The sequence below is a fragment of the Lissotriton vulgaris genome, chromosome 2_1 (assembly GCF_964263255.1).
Source record: "Lissotriton vulgaris chromosome 2_1, aLisVul1.2, whole genome shotgun sequence".
In the NCBI taxonomy this organism is placed as follows: Eukaryota; Metazoa; Chordata; class Amphibia; order Caudata; family Salamandridae; genus Lissotriton; species Lissotriton vulgaris.
In genome coordinates this window covers 1,190,958,112-1,190,985,600 of record NC_141687.1, presented here as the reverse complement: position 1 = coordinate 1,190,985,600, position 27,489 = coordinate 1,190,958,112, and the positions used below count along the sequence as shown (strand labels likewise).

At 47.6% G+C, this 27,489-nt stretch overlaps 1 protein-coding gene across 2 annotated transcripts in view; it reads left to right on the top strand.

The window, feature by feature from the left end:
• The window catches only part of PRDM10 (PR/SET domain 10), a 1,138,198-nt gene that overhangs the window by 118,858 nt on the left and 991,851 nt on the right, over positions 1-27,489 (top strand). For both annotated transcript variants that reach the window (XM_086956905.1, XM_086956904.1), the window contains exon 2: positions 25,702-25,894. In XM_086956905.1, coding sequence (XP_086813031.1) covers positions 25,826-25,894 — 69 coding nt within the window. In that variant the 5' untranslated portion in view covers positions 25,702-25,825. The remainder of the gene's footprint in view (positions 1-25,701; positions 25,895-27,489) is intronic.

The window sequence follows — 27,489 nt, the reverse complement described above, 5'->3', positions numbered from 1 at the left end:
AATGAAATTCTTTCTCATAGTCTGGCATGTCTAATGGAGTGGCGTCACATAATGCTTGGCGCATACCAGCTGTCATGGTGTTCTTAGTCCCATGGTACAGGCCCTGCAACATCTTTGCATGTAAGGGTTTAGATAAAAGTGTAAAATTCAGTATTGACCCTATGCAATACCAAGCTATGCATAAAATTGCTCTACCTTGTGCGTTGTAATGTTCAAAATAGTGCGTTTTCTATCAGGGTCAATCCCCCTTACGCCCTTCGACAGGAGGTGTCCTAAATAGGCAGCCTCCTGTTAAACAAATTGTAACTTAATAAGTGAAACATTGTGTTGGACAGGCCTCGTGCACGGGCCGCTCCCTCCCCGCATGATAGGGTCCGAGCACCGGCTCTCCCGGTGTCACCAGAAGAACCACCCCGGCAACCCACAGAAGCAACCCGCAACCCGTCCCCCATGGGACGCCTGCTCCCGAACATCCCAGCATCGGCTGACCCGGGCCTCCGTCAGCACCATTGCCCGGCCCAGCCGCCATCTTGGACACTGCACCACGAGGCCGCGTGGCCTCAGCTCGACCCCAACCCTGGGCCTGGCCAGGCCCCGACATCGAGGCACCACCATCCACCCAGGAGGTGAACGGACCACTTGGCAGGTCAATGGGAGAGAGGAGTGTCGATGGCTCTCCCCCCGCCAGGTGCCGATCGCCCCCAGCCTCCCCGGGCGCTGGCTCCACCCCCCTGCTGGGTGTCTGGACTCCCTCATCCCGGACCTCCCGACCTCCAAGAGCGAGGGTCCGGACATCAAAGGAGGCCAGACCTATAACTGGGGCAGCTCCAGAGCAGGAAGGCAGTTGTATCCTGGAGTCGAGAGACACCTTGAAGAACTCATCCTTGACGGACTGCTGGCGCTGCCGCAGCCCTGCCTTGTGAACCATCGTCCTGCCTGCTGGCGCTGCCGCGGCCCTCTGCAACCTACATCCTCGTCGGGACCTGCTGGCGCTGCCGCGGCCCTCTGCAACCTTCATCCTTGTCGGGACCTGCTGGCGCTGCCGCGGCCCTCTGCAACCTACATCCTCGTCGGGACCTGCTGGCGCTGCCGCGGCCCTCTGCAACCTACCTCCTCGTCGGGACCTGCTGGCGCTGCCGCGGCCCTCTGCAACCTACATCTTCGTCGGGACCTGCTGGCGCTGCCGCGGCCCTCTGCAGCCTACATCTTCGTCGGTACCTGCTGGCGCTGCCGCGGCCCATCCTTGTGTGAACCATCGCCCTTGCCGGCTGGCGCTGCCGCGGCCCTTCTCAAGTGAGACTTATCATCCGAGCCTGCTGGCGCTGCCGCGGCCTGACCTTCCAGAACTCCGAGCTCGAGGATTGTGAGCTATTCATCGTACCACCTCAGTACCAGACCGGTACCAAGACTGTCCCGCTACCCCTTTCCCTTCCAGAGACTAGAATTGAGAGGACCCTCGTGTCCCGATCTCACTGTATCGCTGATATCCTTGCTTCAAGAATCGTATATAAAGAGTGTTGACCTTATCCTTGTATGGTGTCCATCTGTGGGGGGGGGGAAGTTACTTGTCTGTACGATCGCTGGAGACGGCCCTCTCCGGAGGCCTCTCCCCTTGTCCTCGGCCGACCCTCCAGGTCCCCGTCTAACACATTGTGTCCGTGACCTTGCTGGAAATTCAACTAGTTTATGGCATTATCAGGGCAAGTTGGTTCATCAGTATTCCATAACAAAATGTCATCAATATGTTGAATTATGGTAGTGTTCTGATGAGGTCTAAAATTGTCTAGTTGTATCTTAAGCGCTTGGGGATGTATAGAAAGAGACTCAGTAAATCATTGTGGAATTATTTTAAAACAATAGGAAACCCTTGGAATGTAAACGAAAATAAATCCTGGTAATCCTTGTGAGGGGTAATGAAGAAAAAAGGCTGTTTTCAAGTCCAAAGCCAAAATATAGTTTGCTGTGAGAGGGGGAGGGGTAGAGTACAGCTGAATTACTGTTGTTATGTTGGGGACCACAGGAAAAAGAAGTTCAACAGTTTTATCAATTTCCCTAAGGTCAACCACTAGCCTCCAAGTGTCGGGCTTATTAGGGGTACTGCTCTTCTTTAAAATTGATAGAATCGGACTATTGCACAGGGTCTTGTCTATTACTTTGATAACCCCATCCCTCAACAAGTCTTATATTACGTTTTGCAATCCCAACTCTCCCTCTCAAATTTTGTAGTGGGGGAAGGGTGGTAGGGGCACATTTTGTTTGATCGTAATTTGAGCTGGAGTGATAGAGATTCGACCCGCGTAATATTTTCCTATGGCACATATTGCACTGTTAACTCTGTCTTGCAGGACTAAGGGCAGGGTAGATAGAATGTCAATGGCTGTATAAAGACTAGTTGTTTCAGATATGGTGTTCAAAGGACAGCCCTTCCCACATTTGAGATATACACCATCAGGAGTACATTTAATAGTTGCATGTAACTTGGTCAATAATTCCATGCCTAACACATTTAGGGAAATCTGTCAGTTATCACGAACGAATGGGCATAGGTGATAGGGCCCAAGGTGTACCTTAGTGGTTTGCTGATTGGGCTGGAGAAATTAATGTTTAAAAATCCCTTTGAAGTGTTAGTGCGTCCAGAGAATATTTCAGGTGGGATAGCATTTTTTGAGAAAGAAAAACTAGTGTCTGAAAGAAATTTCACTTTCTTACCTTTAATTTCAGATTTCACAAAGGGCACCCTTGAATCTACAGTGATAGTCACTGTGAGAGGCTGGTCTGGGATATGATGTCCACTAATGTAAGTGGGCACCTTGCACCAGTCCAGACAACCCTTACGGTGATTTAAGAGGTCTCAGACAACCTTAGAAAGCTATCCAAGTGGTAGCTGTGGAGAGCAGGCTTCAGGCTTAGTCTTGAAGGAGTGTAAAACAGCTTGTTTTACCAGAATGCAATCTTATAGTATATATTAAATGCAAGAGAACTACACAAGGTATTTATAAAAATATGTATTAATTATATACTACTCTCTAGTACGTTCCAGTATCTCCCACACGTAGATATACACAAAGCACACAATACGAAATCACAGTAAATAGCACTAATACACAGTGGCCCCAGGGGGGACCAAACCATATGCTAAAACGAGCATTGGCATAGCCAATAGGTCTCGCCTTTGGGACCTTATAAGTGTTTAGTTATCCAGCGCAATATCCTTGGTGCAACAACATCAACTGTTTCATGGCTAAACACTTATAAGGTCCCAAAGGCAAGACCTATTGGCTATGCCAATCCTTGTTTTCTAGGGTGATGAGTGCCCGGCAGCTTCCCTAATAATAACGTTTTACAAAAACCACGAAAAACAATATAAGTATTTACAAGGCCAAAAGGCTGGTGTGCATCGCCAGACCTAATGTCTTTGCCAAAGCTTGTTTTAAATGCCAGAGGCCGGAAAAGATGGTAATGATGTGAGGCAGAGTTCATCACGTCAGTAGGCATAATCTACATAACTAGTGTATTTACCCTTCCATCCTCCTGGATAACTCAATGAGCTAACTTCTTCAAAAGCGTATTTTAGTAAATATTATTCGAGTGGTCTGGCTACCACCACAGTGCAAGTAAGCTTCAAGGGCAAAGAAACACAACCTCTCCTTCAACGCACGCCCATTCTAAAATTCAAAAGTAGTTTTGATGGTTATAAAAGGTTTGCTGGATTTTTTTTTTGTTTCATACCATTGTGTGGTGTCCTGGTCTAGGCCTATAAGATAGGGACACGGGACACATGCGTTACTGTTGGTGGCTAGTAACTTACTGACCACGCCCAGGGCCCTGGGCTCTTTATTAACATTGTAGCGTGTCCACGCTTACGTCTGGGCTCTACCACAGCCCTTTCACGCTTGAGGGGGAAACAATCAGGAACAGTGGGAGGGGGCGTGTGCTGCAGTTGTACACCTCACTGGCAGCAACACTACATTCCTCCTTTACCTAGGGATGAAATGAAAACAGGAAACAGATACACAGATACTCAATAGTCTATCAGGCCAGCAAACCTGCTGTGAAAGTTGTGATTGCTGCTTTCAAACAAAGTTCACCAACTGTCTCTGGTTTAGTCTCTGCTCAACAGGTAAAACCCATAACATTTCGAATATCAAAAACAGAACAGTCTTACTTTATTCTCGGCGGGGTCAGCCATCTCGATTGGTTCAACGCCAGCACTGTGCCACAAAGTCACGATACCTCTGGGAAGGCTTTGGACACGGACGCAGGCTGTATCTTGTTTGGCTTCGGCCTTCCCCCGTAGCTGTGGGTGACTCTTCTGTACTTCTGTTCTCGTTGACGTCGGATTCTTCCGCTGGTTTCTCCGTCACGTGGACACTCGGGTGGTGCCTTCTGGTTGGCCCGTTGCGGTGTCTGTTCTCACCTGTCCTGATGGTCGGCGTTGAGGAGTCGGGTACCACTCATCCGGGTCGGGGTCTGCACTTCCCTCGGGTACTTGCTTGAAGAACGAGACGTTTCTTGTGACAGATTCTACGTCCCTGACAGCTGTGACCATGGTTCCGTTTACTACCGTCACAGTCCATGGGTCCAGTTCGAAGGGCAGACAGAACTTTCCTCCGGGGTGGCGGTCCTTCACCAGAACTGTGTCCCCGACTTGTATGGCGCTGTCTGTCGCTCTTCTCCGTCGGGACGCTTCCTGGTTGGTTTTGGTGCGCTGCTCCATGGATCGGTTTCTGGGGTTTGGAGCGAGTTCCCACGCTGGGTGGTGCGGGATGGTGTCCGCCATGACTCGATTGAAGGAGAGTCGGCTTGGGGAGACTCCTGTGGTGCAATGCGGGGTCAGGCGGTACTCTCGGAGGAATTGGTAGACGGCCAGCTCCAGGCACTGGCCGTCGGCAACTGCAATTTGTATCGTTTTGTTCAAAGTTCTCATTAGTCTCTCGACCTCTCCGTTGGCCTGTGGCCATCTTGGCGTTATCCGTCTGTGCTTGATGCTCTGGCTCTGAAGATACTCCGTGAATTTGTTGCCGTTGAACGGGGGTCCGTTGTCAGTGCGCACTTCCTTCATGAGCCCGTGGGTGGCAATTATCTTTTCGAACTTTGGTATTACTTCTGAGGCTGCTGTTGATGACACAATCTCGACTTCCGGGTAGCGAGAGAAATCGTCCACCACGACGAGCATGTACTTGCCCCCAGGGAGACTGCCAAAGTCTGCACTCACTCGCACCCACGGGGAGGTGGGGCCTTCTTCGGTTACCACTGGCGCCGGAGGGTTTGGAAGGCTCGTCGCAAGACACACTGGACACCTATGGATCACCTCTTCAACTACTCTGTCGAGCCCAGGGAACCACACCTTGCTCCGGAGCCTGTTTTTGGATTTGACGATCCCTTGGTGCGATCCGTGTGCTAGTAAGGCAGCTTGTTGGGCTAGGCTGCTGGGTAGCACCAGGCGGGGGCCTCTCAGGAGGCAGCCTTCGGTTGAGACTGACAGTTCGTGCCTGACTTGGTACAGGGCTTTCAGGATGGCTTGGGCGTCCGAGGTGCGAAAGGATGCTGGGCTCTGGAGTGCCTTACAGTCCCCAGACTCTATGGCATGGATTGCGATTTGGAGGCAGTCATCGTCCTTAGTGGCCCATGATACTTCTTCCAGAGACATGGGACGTGGCCTTGAGCGTTCGACGATTAGTCGGACGTACTCTTCTGTGGCGGCTGCTTCGGCTGCTTCCGCGTCGGTGACTGGACGGGCGTGTCTTGACAGATAGTCTGCAGGATTACGCGTGCCGGGCCGGTATTCCACTGTGAATTGGAACTCTTGCAGCTGCAGCACCCATTTCTCAATCCTCGGGGGCGGGCGAGAGGAGGAGCCTTGGAAGAGTGGTATGAGGGGCTTATGATCGGTAACTACTGAAAAAGGGTGTCCATAGAGGTAAACGTGGAAGTGGCGGCACCCCCACAGAATAGCGATGGCCTCCCGCTCAATTTGGGAGTAGCGTTGTTCGGTAGGCGTGAGAGTACGGCTGGCGTACGCCACGGGTGCCCATTCTCCGCATGGTTGTCGTTGTGACAGGACGGCTCCCAGACCAGTGGGACTGGCATCAACTAGCAGTTGTGACTCATTTTGTGGGTTGAAGTATGCCAGTGTTGTGTCAGCTGACAGGGCTGCTTTCGTGTTCACGAAGGACTCCTGTTGCTCCGGGCCCCACATCCGGGTGGCATTTGACTTCGTGAGGTCGCGAAGTGGTCCAGTTAAGTCTGACAGATCTTTTATGAAACGCCCACAGTATGTCACCATGCCCAAAAAACTGCGGACTGCTGTTATAGAGGTGGGTGCTGGCGCGTTGTGGATGTCTCTCACTTTTTCAGGGTCTGGGCCTACTCCTTGATCGGAGAACCTGTATCCGAAGAAACTTATATCTTTGCGCAGAAACTCGCACTTGTCTTTGTGGAGAGTTAATCCTTTCTCCTTCAGACGGTTGAATACTGCTTGGAGGCGCCTGTGTTCTTCCAGAGTCGGGGCATGCACTAGGATATCATCGCTCACGTTTAGTACTCCTTCGAGGCCTTGGAGGACGTTGTGGATGATATTTTGAAACACCTCGGCGGCGCTTGAGATGCCGAAGTTGAGCCTCGTGTATCTCCACAGGCCGGCGTGTGTGGAGAAGGTCGTGATTGGACGCGAGTCTGGGTGAAGCGGGATCTGATGGTATCCCGATCTCAGGTCCATCTTGGAGAACCACTTGGACCCTGCGAGTTCCCCGATGATGTCATCGATGGTTGGTGTCAGATGACGTTCCCTTTTAATGGCCAGGTTGGGGAGTCGCATATCCACACATATTCTCACCGCTTCGGGTTGCTTCGGCTTTTTGGACACGACAATGGGGGATACCCACGGGGTGGGTCCGGTCACTCGTTCGATGATTCCGGCTTGTTCTAACATCCTCAGCTCGGTTTCCACTTTGGGCCGGAGGTGGAATGCAATCCGCCTGTGCCGGAGGGCTACTGGGGCCACTGAACGGTCAATGTGGAGTCGGATGGGGGGGGCCTCGTAGGCATCCGATACCTTCGAACAGCGAGGAATGTTCTACGACCAGATGATCTAGACCTTGAGCTTGCACAGTCAGGGCAAAGTGGATGAGTCCGAGTTCTCGTGCAGTCTTGCAACCAAGGAGGAACCCTGAACCTTCTTGAGAGACGTAGATCTTTGTCTGCAGCTGCGTGGGATTGTGAGACACGGTTGTTCGGAATACTCCGCACAGGCGCAATGGGCGCCGGGTCCCGTAGGCGAACACTTGCACTCTGGTGGGGTGAAGCGTGGGAGCGTCTTCCAGGCACTGGTACACACTGGCGGCCATGAGGTTTATCGTCGCGCCAGTGTCGATGAGGGCTCTGACTGTTTGGCCATGGACATGGACGGTGCACATAGGTTCGTTTGACGACGTGGCAGCCAAGGTGTTAAGCATGCGCACCACATGGACTGACGCGGCGTCTTCCTCGTCGTCGTCCATGTCGCTGCTGTTTGACGTGTTCGGTAGTGGCGCCACCTGTCGCGCCCTTCTGGGTGGGCCGCTTTGTTTCTTCCGCTGCGACGATAAACAGACGCTCGCAAAGTGGTTGGCTTTCCCGCACGAGCTGCAGATTTTACCTTGGGCTGGGCAGGCGCCTTTGTGTGGGGTGGCACCTCCGCACCAAATGCAGGTTCGATCGCGGGTGGGCTGGGGCTGATGTGGCTGGTCTTTCTTCTGAGGTCTCATCCGGTCGTCTGGACGTCGTGACTTGACAGCTCTGTCTTGACTTTGACTGCTGGATTTGGCTCCATGTGGGCTGCCCGAGCCTTGGAGAGTTCTTTAGAGCGTCCTAAAGCGAGGATGTCGCGCATAGGCATGGCGTCCGTTTCTAGCCCCCTCTCTCGCAGCTTCAGAGAGGCACACCCCTGAATGAATTGGGCGCGAATTTCGCCATCCGCGTCCGGGAGCGTGCACGTGCTGGCTAGCTTCTTAAGACGCGCGTAGAATACATCAACCGACTCCTCGGGGAGCTGGCGAGCCTGTCGGAGCAGGAAACATTCGTAATACGCGCTAGTAAAGGGCTCGAAGTACCTTGTAATGGCGTCTCGCAGGGTGGCGTATGTGTGGGGTGGGTCGCCTTCCGTGATGTCCTTGGAGATGTCGTGAATAGCCTCTCCTCCCAGGTGCAAAAGCATTGCACGGCGTCGCGCCACCGCGATGTCCACCGCAATGAAATAGTTTTCAAGCCGTTCCACCCACTTTCTCCATCGAGTAGCCTGCGAGGGTGGTGTGCCCGTGATGGAAAAAGGCTCTAGGTGCGGCACGTTGGCCATGGAGGCGGAAGCAGGTCTAGGCGGGACACTCGCGCTGTGTTAGCAGGCAGAGGCGGGTTTTCTGAGCTCTCACACGCACAGTGGGGAGATGCAGGCACTTATGAGGCACAGGCAGGCTCCGTCCCGCTGGAAGCGTTATGATTGGCAGTGCTAGCGGGCCGAGGACACGCGAGATGCGTGAGGAAATGCCGCCGGGCGCCCACTGCGCATGCGCGTGACCGCTGGTGCGTCGCGCGGGCCTGGCGGCGTACGGAGAGGCGTACGCGGGCCCAGGGATAGAGGGAGCGAGGCGTAGGTAGGGCTCAGGGACAGCAGGACTGAGCGGGCAGGCAGCGGCCCGTACCTGGAGGAGGCGCACCAGACTACGCAGGCGAGGCGGCCGCTGGACGGGCCGATAGGCTGACGGAGGCCGCGTGGAGACACCGGAAGGTAGCGTGGGCAGCTACCGGCAGGCGGGTCTTCGCCGGGACCGAGGCGGTGCAGGTCTTCGTGTCGCTTGGACGGAGGCGGGCCAGGTGAGGTCCGGTGGCGCCGCAGAGGCGGCAGGCGGCTCTGGAAAGCAGAGTAGCGTGCCACGCGCAGGGTGGCACGGCGCAGGGCTGCGGGGCAGCCGTGAGTGACCGGCAGGGTCACGGTGCAGCAGGGCACACGGTGGGCAGGCAATAGACCACCGTCGTCGCCAATGTGGTTTCCTGGTCTAGGCCTATAAGATAGGGACACGGGACACATGCGTTACTGTTGGTGGCTAGTAACTTACTGACCACGCCCAGGGCCCTGGGCTCTTTATTAACATTGTAGCGTGTCCACGCTTACGTCTGGGCTCTACCACAGCCCTTTCACGCTTGAGGGGGAAACAATCAGGAACAGTGGGAGGGGGCGTGTGCTGCAGTGGTACACCCCACTGGCAGCAACACTACACATTGTAAACTCAGTATCCCAAGCAGGTGGCAAATTATAACGCAAAAGAGAATCATCAAGCCTTGTAGGGGCTTTAGAGACTTCAAAATACTTCCAAATTAAATCAGAGTAAAGGTGTTAGTAGCGACACACCGAAGTGAAGCCCTGTCTACTCGATTAGAATCGCTGGAAAGCGCGGGTTTGAGTCAGAGATGACAATGGTTGTGGTTCATGCACAGTATGGACACTGCACTATTTCTGATGCTATGTGCTCTCTGCGGCTGTTACCTTGTATTGTATTTCGGGCCTGTGCTTTTATGCTGTGATATATATTTGAAGTGGGAGAGTGTTGGAGTGTGAGGAATCCGCCTGGTGTTAGTTTAAGAGGCTCCGTTGGCGATGGGGTAAGCAATTGACAAAATCCTCCTTGTGGGGTGTGCACTATGCGTAACTAAAACTTGATCAACGGACCTCTTTTAATGTACTTGACAGCGCATGGCTATAGGACTTAATAGGGTGCTTGCTGAATTTGTTGTGTCACAGCGCCCCCTTCCGACAGTTAATTTTTTTCAGCACACGCAGATTTTAGTCCACAATCACCTCGTTACTCGACACTTCGAAAATGTGGTAATAACATGTTACAGTACAGAAGAACAATGGCAGGTTAAGAACAACAAGTATTGTTCTTCTTAACCTGTGGTTGTTGTCTCACTACTCCATTATCCATTTGCCTCCACATACCCCACAGATATAGCAATAAGACCCGTTGATTTCAGCTGCCTCTCCCTACCCAGATCCTCCATGTTGTATGGAGGACAGTAGCAAGAAGAGGCCTTAAAGGACCAATGCATGTCAATGCTGGTAATTAGGTTTTCATCCAAGGTAGAAGTGGGAATGTTAATAAGACTGCGGGAACATCAAATGCAGATTGTAGTGCAACCCTCTATGTATGAGGTATGCGCTGAAATCTCAAATCTTTGTGAGTCAAGTCCATGGCTTGTTGTTACAGCGTCCATGGTTAAAGTTATTAGGATTCATGAAAAGTTGTTACTAAGCATTACAGAGTAATGAGAGTGTGTCTGCTGGCGAGTGGCACGGGTAAATGAAGATAAGCATATATATATGGAATGTCCCAGAATTTTCCGAGAATATTGTTCTTGATTAGTAGTCTAAAAGGAATAATTAATTATTTTAAATAATTACCTGTGTGTCAAATAGATTTTTTACTAACAAATAAAATATATCGAAGCAAAAAAAAAGTATATCAAGGTATCATCCACGTATTGTGAGGTTACACGTGTAATACCTCCTATCCTATATGAATACCACAGTCTAGTAGTGTGTTTCTACAGCTTTGTACTAGTAGCTCCGCCACTAGAGCAAACAATATTGGTGTCAAGGGACATCCCTGTCGGATGCCTCAATCTAACATCCAACTGTGTGATACGTATTTACCTATTTTACACGAACTGTGGATCCATTATAAAAATGTTTTCTCCATTGCATGAGCTGGTGGCCAAAGACGATTTTAACAGTAGTATGAAGAGACGCTCCAACCTATTGTGTCGAATACCTTGTCTGTGTCTAGGTGTTAACAAGGGGTCAATCATATTATGGATAGTGGGTTAAAGTAAAATACAATTTGCATATTCCCTCACCAACAATAAATGTGAATTGACATTTTTGAGTAAACAACATAGGACTGTGTTCATTACTTTAAATTTAGAAATTTCCTCTTGTGCCAGCACAGAGGTGAAGCCATAAAATGCTTGCAGATATTCACATCAATTGTTAATCTTCTTAGGTGAACAAACATATAAAATACATATATATTGACATTAACATGGTTAGACACATGAAGAGATTCTTAAACATTCAAATGCTCAAAAAACATTAATTTGCTGAACCCTAACGAAACGTCCCAACAACTTCGTCCAGAACTGCTATTGCATATCAGGTTCTATACCTTCCAGAGAGTATTTTTTGTGTGTCAGTCTACATAGATTGTTTATGTTGTTGTGTTTTGGGGTGAATACTGTCTGTTTGGCATGTACCAAATCTGTGGGTACTGAAAGTATACGTTTGTCCAACATGCACCTGAGTATCCTGTTGTGAATGAATGAACGAATACATATTTGTAGAGCGCTGGCTACCCGGAGGCATCCCAGCGCTTTTAGACCCATAACGGAGCAACACCACTCAGCAGAACAGGAAGGTCTTCAGCCGTTTTCTAAACGCTAGATGATTGGGTTCGAGCCGTATGTTATCGGGAAGTTGATTCCAGCTTTTTGCTGCGTGAACTCCGAACCGACGGCCACCTGTACGAGAGCGCTTGACCCTAGGAACAGAGAGCAGATTACGATGGTTAGATTTTAAAGCTCTGGAAGATTGATAATGGCAGAACAGAGGGTGCAGGATGGCCGGACCGTTGTTAGTTATCGACTTATGGGCCATACACATGGCTTTAAACCGGATCCTTTCCTGCACCGGTAGCCAATGAAGAGACCGCTTGGCAGCCTTCGCCGAGCCATGTCTCGGTACCTCCAAGAGCATACGAGCTGCACAGTTCTGGACGGACTGAAGTATCTTAATAGTGCCTAAGGGTGCACCCAGATATACCGCATTTGCATAGTCCAGTCGATAGAGAATCAGGAACTGGACAAGGATCCATCTCGCCTCAACCGAAGAAGGGTCAGCACCTTCCTTAAGAGCCTCAAAAGGCCATAACAAGTTGCGGCGACCCTACGAGCCTGAACTTGAAAGCCCAGAGTGGGATCAAGCCAAACCCCCAGACTCTTGATTTGGTTCTTTGGGGTAGGAGAGGGACCCAGACAACTCGGCCACCAAAAATCAAGATTAATGGGGGCCTTATATCCCAGCAACATGATCTCGGTTTTTGATCCGTTGAGCTTTAGAAAAGCGGCATCCATCCAATCGAGAACCTTGGTAAGACAAGGGGACGGGTTGTTAATCCCAGAATCCACAGCATCCGCCCTAGCAAGGGAAACAACCAACTGCGTGTCATCGGCGTAGGTGACCAGCTGGATTCCCCAGGGAAGAACCACATCAGCCAAAGGCCTCATGTAGATGTTGAACATGGTCGGGCTCAATGAGGATCCCTGGGGAACGCCGTAATGCAGTGGAAGTTGTTAGGATGCTGCTTAATCTTCAAAGACTGAAAAGGTTCTCTTCGACAGAAAGGACTGGAGCCATTTAAGGGCAACCCCTGCGATGTCAGCCTCCCGCAAACGGTGAATCAGGAGTGGGTGGTTTACCGTGTCGAAGGCTGCGCTGAGGTCCAACAGGACCACCGCCGCGCAGCCTCCTGCATCAACAATTTTCCTGGTCTCCTCCACCACCGCAACCAGAGCAGTCTCTGTACCATGCTTAGTTCTGAAGCCCGTTTGGGTGGAATGCAGGGCTCCCTTGTTCTCAATGAACGAAGATAATGCAAGGTTGACCAGTTTCTCTGCGATTGTACTTAGCCCTGGCAGCAGAGAAATGGGTCGATAGTTAGACCAGTCTTCCGGGTCAAGGCTAGGTTTTTTTTAAAAAACCCTTAACTCTGGCCTGCTTCCATGGAGGGGGCACTACACCTGCCATCAAGGAGGAATTGATGACCTCCCTAATAATAGGAGCAACAGTGGCCGAGGCCTGTTTAAGTACAGATGGAGGAACGATGTCTAAAGGGGAGCCGGATTTAAGATTCCTGAGGAGTCTTTCCACCGTGGGCAAATCGAACACAGGGAAGGACTCAAGTGCTATGGGGAAATCGGCAAAGTCAAAGGGACGGTGGTCTTGGTGGTGTCAGAAGTTCGGAAGGCTGAGTATATGTTAGCTACCTTCGTGGCAAAGAATTGAGCCAGTTCAACGCAGCGTTTCTGGGGGTCAATTACTTCATTAGAGGGACATTGGGGAGTGACCAGGGACTTAAAGATTTTAAAAATTTCCCTAGGTGAATTAGCGGCATCAGCGATTTTCCCTTGATAGTAAGCGGATTGTGCGATTTTTAGTTGGTTCTTGTATTCCCTAAGTACCAGTCTATATTCAATTTTATTCTTGCAGGAGAAGTTCCTTCTCCACTTCCTTTCGGCCCTCTTGCAACTACGCTTAAGATTTTTCAAGTCCGTGGAATACCAGGGCAGTTTATTTTAGCCAGTACGATGACTAACTGCAGTTATCGGAAGGATAAGATCTAAGGAGGTCTCTAGCCACTTATTAAAAGCTGCATCAGCTCTGATAGGATCAGCACAAAAAGGGGAGGGGGGAGACATGTTTAAGGTAGCTACCCAGTTATCCAAGGAGAGCCTCAACCAAATCAGACTCGTCTTCTTAGAGATTATGGCCGGATGACTAAGGTCGGCTGGAGTCCAGGTAAATGATAGCAGCGCATGGTCTGACCATGGAAAAAAAAGTGACTCATCCCAGCTAATATCCTCCAAGTTGGTAAAAAAGTGGTCAATTAAGAGCCCCGCCAAATGGGTGGGTCCAGCTACAATTTGTTTAAGTTGTAGCATCCCCAAACCGTTCAGAAAAGCTTGCGAAGGAGGAGCCACTGGGTCATCAAGATGTATATAAAAATCTCCCAGGATAGAAACATTTGGGGTGCTGCTTGATAGTATGGGTGATCTTATCGTAAAGATTGTCGAAGAAGCTATTGTGTGCTCCAGGGGCCCATACACCACAATCCCTGAAAGGGTACATGTAGGGGAATAAGTGATAGCATACGACAAACTCTCACACTCAGAAAGCGGGCTCTCAGAGGTACGACACCCAAATGAATTTCTATAAATAATTGCAACCCCTCCTCCCCGTCCACTTTGGCGATCATATCTGCTAATCGCATAGCAGGGGGGAAGGGCACAAACTAATTCGGGGTCAGATGCCTCAGTTAGCCAAGTTTCCGTGAGGAACAAGACGTCAGGATCTCGCTCCTCGAGCAACATGCGTATTTCATGCGCATGTTTCGGAAGGGAGCGACAGTTCAGAAGCAGTAATAAGTACGTTTTAGGTTTAATAGTTCTCAAGGAACCAGTCTCATGAGGACCCAACAAACACTTACAACGAGGGCAGGGAGTCTTTACCTCTTCAGGAAGTATAAGGTGAGGACAGAAGACAGCAGAAACATCTCTCAACCTCAAGAGCTGTTCCCCACTATATTTTTGTTTACCTGCTATATTGACAGCAATGGCTCCCATCCTCCCAGCCCCTAGTCCCGTCCTGTCACGGAAGGGCACAGACGGGCTTTCCTTAGGCGCTCCTTGAGTGGCGCGCCCGCTGTCCGCATCCCCTGCGCGGAGAAGTGATCTTCTCAATTTATGCGCTTCAGCGCGTGTGACTAACTTCTTCCCCAAGCCTAGAGCGCCAACCTGCCTCCACCCCAAGATGGCCGCTGTGTATTGCCAGCCGCCTCCAAACCCCGAAAGCACTCAGCAGCCTAATCGGCTGAGAAGGGGCAATGATGTCCAGAAAAGCGGCGAAAATAATGCAAAAAGCCTGCTAAGGGAAAGTGACAGGGGAAAATACAATTTTATTAAAAATTCGGAAAGTGAGTTTCAAAACGAGCAAACTGTCTAACTCTCGGCTTCCGCCTCAGGAATGGAATGAACGTCCTAGGTCTGACACGAGCCCTCTGGTAGGCTCAATTTATGCGCTTCAGCGCGTGTGACTAACTTCTCCCCCAAGCCTAGAGCGCCAACCTGCCCCCACCCCAAGATGGCCGCTGTGTATTGCCGGCCGCCTCCAAACCCCGAAAGCACTCAGCACCCTAATCGGCTGAGAAGGGGCAATGATGTCCAGAAAAGCGGCGAAAATAATGCAAAAAGCCTGCTAAGGGAAAGTGACAGGGGAAAATACAATTTTATTAAAAATTCGGAAAGTGAGTTTAAAAACGAGCAAACTGTCTAACTCCCGGCTACCGCCTCAGGAGTGGAATGAACGTCCTACTGGGATCATGTAGAGGGGCCTATGTGATGCAGTTTTTTAGGGTCTTCTTCTGATTTCAGGACTGCTGATGTTTGATGCTTCTCGCATTGTGTCTTGAACGGCTCCCATCTCAAATGCTTCTTAACATACCTCCAGGTATCGATTCAGTAATGTGGCGTACTCCTGATAGCACTGTATTGGGAAGCCATCCAGTTGTTTTTCCGTTTTCATTTATTTTAGTATGGTTATTATTCCTCTTTGGTTAGCGGGCCTGCTGGTTAGTGGTATCTTTTTTTAGGTCTCGCCTGTCGATGCGCATGCGCATCGAGCAAGCGAGACTATGGTGGCTTATCCACTCTTTATCCAACTTGCAAGGAATCGTGGCGATTCCTTGCAGTGCACGAGAAATTTAAGCTCAATGCGCATGCGCATTGAGCTTAAAAGCGCGTGCACATGCCCCCAGCCGCCTGCCTTGCCTACTCTCCCAGCTGGTGCCGCTCCACCCCCTGCGGCATCAAAGGCTTTCACGGCCGGCCGGCCATGCTTTCAGTTTCACGACCGGCCGGCCGTGTGAAGTACATTTTAAAAGCCCGCTCTCCCTGCTCCGCCCCCTGCTCCGGCCGAGACGCATTTCTCCTCCCTCCTCCCCCCTCCTGGGTCAGTTCCAGTCCACCTCAGCCCAGTAGTTGATGTACCGCCATCATGGAATCCCACTGAGTGCTTGTGATAATTCCTTGCTGCTATTTTCTTGCACGGTTTTTGAGTTTGGAAATCGGTTAATGGTGAGATAAAAACAGCAGCAGATTTTTTTAGCATTTTTAACGTACATATGGGGATTAGCTTCGCCCACCCACTCCCCATATCTCTGCCACATTAGTTATAGTCCCATTTTGTGTCACTCAAATTTAGATATGCCCTGACCCCTGCCAGCTGCCAGGCCCCCGCTCCACCCCCTCCCCTGCCCGCCGTGTCGCTCCAAAGCAGCCTACGGCCAGTATAGATAAATCTGTAGCTCTGAATTCGCAATGTATAAGCACACCGATGATTGGGGAATACTCCACAGTCTGAGCAGAACTTTGAAGTATCTATATTGTTACTTTTCATTGAAAAAAGCGTGAGTTTTGCTTTTTTTCTTCAGAAACAACATTACAATAATTTGCAGTTCACGGAGTTCACAGCAAAGCGTCCAACCCTAAAAGGGAGTTATTAATGTCACAACTGCACGCAAGTGTGCTTCGTCCGATTACTGTGCATTTTGGGAGTTGCACAGATGACTGCTCAAGAGCGTGAACATTTATTGCTTCATCAACGCTGAAAGCAGTTGCTTTAGGTGCACAATGTTCAAACGCACACATCCCATATACCCCCCCCCCCACCCCCGTCAGCCACCACGTGCTTCCCACATTGAGCAACGCGGTCAGTATGCCGGCTCTCACGTGGGTACCGTTTCCTGTAACTGAAATGCGACCATGCTTGACAAACATCCCGCGCACAGGAAAAAGCCCCACCCGGGCTGCTGCTCTCTCCCTCCGTCCCTCGAGCCACAATAAGCCGCTTCTCACAGGGTGATTCCAACACCCTCCAGAAGTAAGCACCAGGTTCAGACCTCCAGGGGGCATTTCTCCTCCCCCCTCCCCTTATCTGCCGTTCCTTCGTCTGTTCCTTCTCCCCGCTCCGCCCCCTCCCCTGCCCGCCGTGTCGCATTTCTCCTCCCCCCTCCCCTTATCTTCCTTCCCTCCGTCTTGTTTATATCTGTAATCTATTGACTTTCGTAAAAAGCCGTGGGAAACGGTTTATGGGGTGATGGATGTTCGCCTCGACTCTGGGAGTAGGGCATGCTGCTGGACTTTGGGAAACCATGCATTCCTTCCTCGAGGACCAGACGTCTCTGCAGAGGTAAAACATTTTGTATATTAAAAACAAAACTCTGCCTTTCCCGCGACAAGTTCAAAGGTGCAACATTCAGCTTACAGGACGGACACATTCTAAACAAACTGTGCACCTAACCCTGCTCGAGAGAGTCCTCGTGGGCGCAGGCTGCCTCATTTCCTGTTGCACGTGCATACCACAGCCTGTCCTGCTTTGCAGCACCCCGCCCCAAGGGCTTGGCTCCCTTCCAGGAAGCAAGGACCGCGAGAGAGGGGGGGGGGGGATTGAATTACTATTTGAATCACATTCATTTTGTATATTAAAAACACAACTCTGCCTTTCCCGCGACAAGTTCAAAGGTGCAACATTCAGCTTACAGGACGGACACATTCTAAACAAACTGTGCACCTAACCCTGCTCGAGAGAATCCTCGTGGGCGCAGGCTGCCTCATTTCCTGTTGCACGTGCATACCACAGCCTGTCCTGCTTTGCAGCACCCCGCCCCAAGGGCTTGGCTCCCTTCCAGGAAGCAAGGACCGCGAGAGAGGGGGGGGGGAATTGAATTACTATTTGAATCACATTTTAACCTCTCCAATTATATATTTTTTATAAACCGTTGCTTTTTGTTGTGCGTCTAGAAAACCTGGTTTGGATCACGCCTCCAGGATATAAGTTTAAGAGCGTTTTTCACCCACAACAATCCTCGCGGTACAGAGTGGAATGTATATGCACATGGACATCAGCTCATTAATTCGCTGAGGATAGCGAAAGTGACATCACTGATTATTTGACTCCTCGCCAATGACAGCACACATTTGACTGCCAGGCCCACCTTTATCCCCTCAAGAGACTCCTGTTTCATGGTGCTGGGACCAAAGTTAAGAGCAACGAGAGGCATCACTGATTATTTGACTCCTCGCCAATGACAGCACACATTTGACTGCCAGGCCCACCTTTATCCCCTCAAGAGACTCCTGTTTCATGGTGCTGGGACCAAAGTTAAGACACAACCCCTCACTCACCCTCACCCTCACTCACCCTCAACCACTCACCCTCACTCACCCTCAACACCTCACCCTCACTCACCCTCACTCACCCTCACCCTCACCACCCTCAACCCCTCACCCTCACCCTCACCCTCACTCACCCTCACTCACCCTCAACCCCTCACCCTCACTCACCCTCACTCACCCTCATCCTCACTCACCCTCAACCCCTCACCCTCACTCACCCTCAACCCCTCACCCCCTCACTCACCCTCACTCTCACTCATCCTCACTCACCCTCAACCCCTCACCCTCACTCACCCTCAACCCCTCACCCTAACTCACCCTCACTCACCCTCACCCTCACTCACCCTCAACCCCTCACCCTCACTCACCCTCAACGCCTCACCCTCAACCCCTCACTCACCCTCACTCTCACTCATCCTCACTATCACTCATCCTCACTCACCCTCACCCTCACTCACCCTCAACCCCTCACCCACCCTCACTCACCCTCACCCACCCTCACCCTCACTCACCCTCAACCCCTCACCCTCACACAGTGCAATAGGTCTCAGACCATTACAGTTAGAGCTTTTAGAAATGTTTATGGCTTTTTTTATTTGTAATTCTTTAGCATTGGCTACAGGAAACAAAAATGTTAAACATTTACAAAAAAAACCCATAAACAATTCTAAAAACACTAACTCTAATGGTGCGAGACCTATTGCATTTCCAATGCTTGTTTCTAATATCAGTTGGTATACATTTATTTTAGTCATTTAATTCTGAGCGTTTTGTGAGGCTATCACATGGTTCTGATTTATAGTTTAAGTATTCATGAAATGTTTCGTTTAGTCTCTATTAATAGTACTATAACTGCCCTGTTTTATCTCATATTGTCAGGATAGGTTGTCTTTTTTTGTTCCCTCTATAGTAGCCATGGTATTATCCTGATTGACCTATCTCCTTTTCTATAAAATTTCTGCCTGTATGAGATGTAGCATTATTTGTTGAGCCTGTCTTATTGTTCTTTGCGTTCCTGTTTTTTTTGCACTCTAATTGCCCCTTAAATCTTGCCTGTTCACGAACTGTTGTTGCAAGACAGCCACCTCCTTTTAAAGCTTATCGATTTCTGCCTGTATCCGTTTGCATACCATGCATAGCTTCCCTATGTATGCACCTCTCACTGCTTTCATTGCATCCCACTCCAGTGATCTTCTTGAGGCAGTTTTCCAGGTTTTGTTGAGACAGGATTTCTTGTTTATCTTCGTGGATGGTTGTGTCTGATAATGCTTACCTTCTCAGTCTCCATATGCAGATCTTGGATTTTTATACTGCCATGTGTAGAGCAGGCATTAAAGTGAGTGATTCAACAGTAGGCTGCCCAAAATAGAAGGCATCTTAGCAGCCCTCAGCTAGCTCCTAGCTCTCTGTACATGAATATATAGTAGTTTCTACTGTAGGAATTATATGGGGGCTAATAGAATAAGAATAGTGGATCAACGCAAAGCCTTTGGTGACACATTTAGGTTAAGTCTACCACACTGTCTTAAGTCGATATTTTTTTATATTACAAAACTATCAGAGTGATAGATCATCATACATCTTCATATAAACTGTTTACTTTTCTCCTGTAACCATGACGTTCTCCCTGGGCCTGATGTACTAAAACATTTTACAGTCACAAACCCTGTGATACATAAAATCATAGGGTTTGCAACCACAAATTATTTTTTTACTGAACACCTTTTGGAAATCTAGAAAACTTTTTCAGAATTGCAAAAGGTGTTTCACAACTTCTGCTAAATCACAATTAGGAAGAGGCATGAAAGAAGTGTTACCTCATTGTGATTTGGTATGAAATGTATCATTGATTTGTAATGTCACTCTCAAACCAATAAAGTGGTACCAGCTCCTCTAAGGAGGGGGGATAGATCTGCAAAGAGCAAGCTGTCCTTGTTAGTTATTTTACCCTTTGGGGATTATATCGAGTGTCAAACACTACTGCCTGCTTCCCCAAAAGCTTCCCAAATGAGAATTTTTTTAACTTAATGTTACAGTGGCAGTGGACCCTTTAAGGAATACGGCCTGTTTAAAAAAAAAAAAACACGCAGTTTCTAATTTGAGAATGCAAACATAGGGATTGTGGGCTTCTGTACCTTGCAGGCCCAATCCCTAGGTTTGTCGCTAATCATAAAGGGTTGGAAATAGCCACCTGCCAAATTAATGTTCATTAGGCATGGCAGTTTTGCGTAGTGACCATTTATTTAGTGCATATACTCTGGATCACAAAATCAAAGACTGGTTGCAAAAACGTTCGTGAATAAAATTTCGGCCACTTTTTTGTTCAGTCTTTTCGTAGATTGGGCCTTTACCTCCTAAACAGAGTAGAGGATTGTGATTCTGCGTCTATTCTGGTCATCAATCTTTGGTGGTCACCCATAGATTAATTTGCGTTAAAATTGGCTAGTCTCGGTTCAAATCCTTTTTCACGATTTTCAAAATTCATCTGTCACTAATCTTTGTACACTTTGCTCCATACAGAACACTACAATGCTAAAGTTTCATTGTGATAATCGTGGAGTATAAGTAAGTGTGCATTTTGTATTTCGAGAATATCCCAACCTCTAGGTAATGGGAAGGTAAACATGTAAAATTACCCTACTCTGCACATTTTTCCAGATACTTTGATAATTATGTTTGGTAGTTTAGCTCATCTGTCTCGTAAGCGTCATATATGCCAAGAGATACCACAACAGATCTAAATCAAAACTGCCTGTATTCCCCCTTGTACCTCTCAACTGTATGCTGAATTTGGGCTGTGCGATAATGCCTAGATTGCAGTCCAAATATGTAGAATATTATATGAACAAACAAAAGAATATTTTTAAGTACCTTTTGGAAGAGAAGGTAAAATAATGGAAACAGTGAAAAATCAATTATTGTTTCATAGACCAGTGCAAACAATAAATAAAAAGAAAAGTATGTAAACGGAGCTCAAACTATATCATCCGGGCGGTCTGTTGCAATATGCTGCACTGTGGTGCGAGAGAGGCTTCAACAGGAAAAAAAAACTCCTATCGGACTACGTCGTGTTGGCTGATCGCATTAGGTTGCTTATGTGTAGTCGTGCTCTTTCGGCAGGTACCCCACTTTAAGTCACACAGGTGGCATCGGCATGCGAGAGGGCCGTCAAACAGGTGATACAAAAGGCGCCCTCGGTAAAGCTCCTTCCAGTTTGGTGGCTATGCCTGTTTGTGCACATACAGGTCTCCGTCGATGTCTCAAAGTGGCTTCCTGGAGGCTGCAGAAGAACATGAGATCTCTTCTTAAACAAGGTTTGCACGTCCTGGGTAGAAATGGGTATGCACTTTGAAATAGTTGAGGGGCAGATCTTACAGTACACAGTATCTCGTGCACAACTGGATACATCTTAACAACATTCCCGGAGGAGCCGGGAGAATCCCATGTGTTGCAAGTGATATTGGACCCTGAGTCCACAAGAGGTATTATATCTCGACCAAACCTAGCCCTGAAGTCTGACAGACCGGTTAATATAGCTCTTAAGGGCCGCTTGGGATGAGGATTAAGAATCCCCCCTTACAGACGTTGAATGGAGGAGGACCCTGGCACAGGTACGTGTGGTGGCTAGTAATGCCAGGTTTAAGTTGACTAAATTCTTTTACATATATCAGGCTTACCTGACACAGCAAAGCTTGCTCAGGGATGTATAAGCTGTAATGTAGTACCGGCTGATTTCGGACATCACATGGAACTGTTCAATACTTTGCGCTTTTTAGGATGCTGTGCTGTGTTAAATACACAGAGCATGTGAATGCAGAACTTATGATCCGCCATTGCCTATTGGTGCTATTTCCTCTTCCTAAGAAGGAAAATAAATGCAGTAGAAATTTGCCCCGCTGGGGTAAGTATTACCCCGGAGGTTCATAGCTATACATTGGGCGAGCCCGACCCCTCCGACATGGACCAGATGTCTATCTGATCTCCTAGAGTGGACAGTGGCTGAGGTATGTAGACTCCCGAATAGTCCATTCAGACAACGATGCAGAGCTGGACATTGAGATGTGGGGTAGTATGATTACTAAACTAGAAGACCATGACATTGATGGGGAAGATGATTTCTGATGACCGCTGGAGGGAGGATCCACCACTGATCTGCCATGCTGCTGCTGCCCAACCAGACGCTGACTGGTTTATAGGACTCATTGACACACCCTCACTCAGATAAACCGCTTGGGAGAAGCCCGAGTCCATGGCCCATGAGGAGAGACCCCTCCGAAAAGTTTGTATGTTAACATCTGGGTGGTTTGGTGTGACTTCCGCCCTCCTTTCCACGGTCACGCCTATCTCTTGGTTCTCCTCCCTTCCCTCAGCCTCTTTCTCCACATATAGGAAATGTAAAGGCCTTTCATTGTTGGTGTTCTTTCACCTGCACCTGCTGCGGGCGCACGGTGATGCTGGAGTTATATTATTTCTTCTTCTATGTTTATTTTTATTTATTTGATTTACGGTCATGGACTGATTACGGCATGTTGACCCCTCGTAGAGTTCCTGCTCATGTGTATTACATCCTTGTATGCCACTAAACTATATGACCTATGTTATTTTGAATACCTCAATAAACAAATGTTTAAAAAAAGTAAGAAAAAAATAGTAAAGTATTTCAACTGCACACTTGTATTAATTTATATACATTTCACAGTTCATGGATGTTTATAAAATGCTGTTGAAATATGTTGGGTCTTTGTCCCCTTTGCAGCACTTCCGTCCTAAACTGCATTTGGGAGTCCTAACGTAAAGATTATAGTTACCCTATTCATCTTCCTCCTACACATCTCTCAGCAGCCTTGGTATGTCCTGATACTTAGCATGCCTAATAGTAAACGCATGCTTCCAAAATTGATTTATAGGAGAGGATAGCAGTCAGTATGTGACTGAGTAATTTGGGCTGTGTAGCTTTCCTGTATATATTTACTAATTAAGTGCTGACAGCTCAACTCAACCAGCAATCGAGATCAGACAATGGGGATTATTAATGAGTATCTTACCCAGTGCCTTGAATGTTGCTTGTCTGTGTTGATAGCTGCTACTATGGCAACTCCTCCTTGGCCCTAGTCATTCCCGCTTCTCTGTGATGTTTCTGAAATTTCAGAAACCTGTCTAAAATTTGAAAAATGTCCAACATTTTGAAGGGAATTTAGGAATCTGGGTACTTAAGAATTCTGTGTTTTACAGAAAGAAATCAGCACAGCATATTTAGACTTTGCCTAGCAATAGTTCTCCTTGAGCATTGTGCTGGTTCCTTCCTTAGCATTACAATATTGTCTACATCTAAGTAGCTCCTATGGGTATTGCCTATTAGACTAATCATACCTGAGAGTCGGCAATCGTCTAGAATCTGTGGGCTCAACACAAAATCCTTAATCCATGGCAATTACTCTCGCAGTTTGAGAGCTTTTTTTAATCTGTAATTTAAAAAAGGCAAGATCTGCAATCAAAATAAGGATTTATTAACTCACTCTTTTATGTGTTGTGTTAAATCACTGGTCCATGCATACGTGCTGGTCTTTAGACTAGAGCGATATCCTCAAAATGGAGCTACTAATTACCAGCTTATTGTAATAAATTGAAGTCCTTAAATCCAGTAGATGTAACAATTTAGGTTTATTGTAGAATAAAATCAGGTCAGGTAGATAAATAGAATAAGATTATATAATGATAGAAAAGACCCCACCAGGAGCAGATGGACTTCAGCTCAGCCTCCAGATGTAACTGTTCCAGCTTTCAAGCAAATACAATTGGAACACAGATGACATCATAGAGACATGCAGAGATGGAAATGAGAAACACTAAGGAAGGACAAAGAAGAAATGAAAGCAGGATGTAACACATCTCCCCCCTTGACAAAATAAAATAAGATAAGAAAACAAAAGAGAATAAAACATTGATAATAGAACATATAGCATATACACAGGAAGAATTATGGTAAAGTAAAAGAAAGAGATAGAACAACAAAAAGCGAAAGTACAATAGAAAATAGTGTAACCCTCATGGTACAGAATCCATATCACAGAGCAAAAATACAGCTCTTAAAACATACAACAATATGAACACCTCTAAACTTAGAGCACTTAAAAGTGGTTCAATAACTAGATAAAAGATAGCGAACACAAGAAATTCTACGAAAGAGCAACCCCAGCGGCTCTTTAAACATCAAAGATAGCAACCTGCGGCTCTTCACATTGAAAATAAATGAAACTCCTCCTCTAAAGCGGTACACATCCTAGTATAGAACAACTTTCACTCTCACACATCCTGAATACCTGAACACCTCTAACAAAGTTAGAGCACATTGTGGTTCAGCAAAAAAAAACTAGAACTCTTCAAAATAATGAAATCTCATGAACATGGCTCATCCTAAGATGCAAGCCGTAAACACATAAAAATACAATGAAAAATGGAGCACCTCAATAAATGAGCACAAAATGTGGCCCCCTTCAAAAATACACATGTACACATCCCATGCACATGTCAAACATGCAATCCACAACGGATTTAAATAAAACACTTGAGCACCTCAAACAACGTTGAGCATAAAAAATGGCTCACTCCATCGAATAACTAACACACCAGAAATCTGAATAGAAATTACAGAGCTCCTCAACATACGTTGAGCATAAACATGGCTCTCACATTAAGGACGATACTATCTGACTGTAGTATAACTAAACACCTCAACCATCATGAAACATGTGTTCATATTGTTGTATGTTTTAAGAGCTGTATTTTTGCTCTGTGATATGGATTCTGTACCATGAAATACTTACACATTTTATGTAACTGAGGGGATTTTGCAGGATAGTATAATTTCAGAGTTACTCCTACTATAATGATGAATGCTGATTCTTGTGCATCTGCACACTGTGTTTTTGGTCTTCAACTCTGCTAATCTGTCGTAACGTTCAGTAAAAATATGCCCCATGATTGACTACAATCCCACCCTCGTCGCCAAATTTGTAATAAATTGAAGTCCTTAAATCCAGTAGATGTAACAATTTAGGTTTATTGTAGAATAAAATCAGGTCAGGTAGATAAATAGAATAAGATTATATAATGATAGAAAAGACCCCACCAGGAGCAGATGGACTTCAGCTCAGCCTCCAGATGTAACTGTTCCAGCTTTCAAGCAAATACAATTGGAACACAGATGACATCATAGAGACATGCAGAGATGGAAATGAGAAACACTAAGGAAGGACAAAGAAGAAATGAAAGCAGGATGTAACACATATGCTATACACACGTAGTGTTTTTAAAGCAAAGGCTGGTGTAGTGTTTTTCGATGGTGCTTCTGTGGTCTCCATTCTTCTCTGTGTTGCATCTGGCTTCTGAACTTGATTCAAGCATGCCCTTTTGTTAGCTTAATCTTAGTATACTCTAGTCCACCAGGTGTTAGACAGATATCCCTTACAAGCTGTAGAGCTGTTGTGCGGAAGCAGAGGTTTCAGCACTGGGTGCCCGCAGAATCTGTTTGCCACTGATGTTCAGAAATTCCATAAGCACTGCAGTGTTTACTTTTTGCCTAAAATGTTATTCGAGCTATTGCAGGTGAGAAAGTACCATATTTGAATTTGGTTAACCATTGCTGCTCCTTTGTCTTGTTGACAGCCATGTCTTCGAAAACCTCATTGTCCTGTGAGAGGAGACACAAAAGGGTGGTGAATCCGAAATCTTGTGGCTTTGTCCAATAACCCACACTGCCAGTTGCAATCACCCGGCCTAAGGGAGGAGTATGGATGCGAAGGATGAAGATCCACAAGTATGGTCCACTGCTGAAGAACATGAACGGGAAACTGCACAGGTGACTAAAACTGCTTTATAACATCCCTTAGAAATTCTCCTCGTTGACCTCATCCTCTCCCTAGATCTCTGTTTCTACTTCCTATTTGTCTGTTGCTAAGCTTTATCTCTGTCTTTTTTGCCTTCCTAAGGTTGTTTACTGTTCCTTCTTTTTAGATATGCTGTTATTCAAGACGTTTTGTTTTTACTATAATTATTTTTATTATATATTTACTTATAAGGGGTTTCAGCCAGCACTCTTCATGCACTTGTCTGTTATTGTTTAATTCAAATGTTACTTCTGCCCACTACAGCTTGGGAAAATGGGTCACTTCAGCCATTGGCTAAATTCTCCCCTTTCACAAGAAGAATGTGCACACACAAGGTAGTCAACTTCAGTGCTAGGAACTGCTGTGTCAATGTGTGCTTTTTATAGCGAAAAACATATTTTAGATTTTAGCCTTTTTTTTCTTTTTTATTGACAAGGGCCTGCTAGCTTCCTCGACAGCAACTTTTTGCAAAAACCAATAACAAAAGAAAAACATTGACAAAGCAATAAGGCTATCAGCCAACACCAGATCTATTGCCTTTGCCAATGCTTGTTATTTGTTTGCCAGCCAGAAATGTTTATCCTACAAACATTGCATGCAGGAGAGATGTGGCGAAAATCGTGATTTATTTTTTATTTTTTATTATTTCATCAATGAATATGATCATCTGCTGTTTCAAAATGCAGACCGTTTCGAAGGTGACCGACAGGTCCAGGAGGATGAGGGCTGATGTTTCGCAGTTGTCTTGTTGACACCTGATGTCGTCTGTGGCAGCGATGAGGGCTGTCTGGGTGCTGTGGTTTCGTCTGAATCCAGACTGGGATGGGTCCAAGATGTTGTTGTCTTCCAGGTGGCGGGCCAATTGCCTGTTGACGATTTTCTCGATGACCTTTGCCGGGAACGGGAGCAGGGAGATGGGCCGGAAGTTCTTGAGGTCCTTGGGGTCTGCCTTGGGCTTCTTGAGGAGGGCGTTGATTTTGGTGTGTTTCCAGCTTTCCGGGAATGTCGCTGTTTCGAAGGAGATGTTGTGGATCTTCCGTAGTTGGGGTGCGATGGCTGCGTCTGCTTTGTTGAATACGTGGTGTGGGCACAGGTCTGACGGCGATCCTGTGTGGACGGAGTTCATGACCTTGCGTGTCTTGTCGTCGTTGGACCAGGAGGTCTGGCGGATGGCGCTGGTGGTGTTCACAGGGGAGGTGGAGTCTGGCATAGTTGGGCGGTTGTGGTGTTGAAGCTGTCGTGGATGTCAGCGATCTTGCGGTGGAAGAAGGTGGCCAGTGAGTTGCACAGTTCTTGTGAGGGCGGGATGTCGTTGGTGTTGGCGCTGGGGATGGAGAGTTCCTTTACGATGCTGAAGAGCTCTTTGCTGTCGTGTGCGTTGTTGTCCAAGCGGTCTTTGAAGGAGGATCTCTTGACTAATCTGATGAGGTGGTGATGTCTGCGGGTGGCGTCCTTGTGGGCTGTGTGGTTGTCCGGTATGCGTTCGTGGAGCCATATTTTCTCCAGTTTCCGGCATGCGCGTTTGGAGGTCTGGAGCTCGTCAGTGAACCAGGTGGCTCTCTTGCTG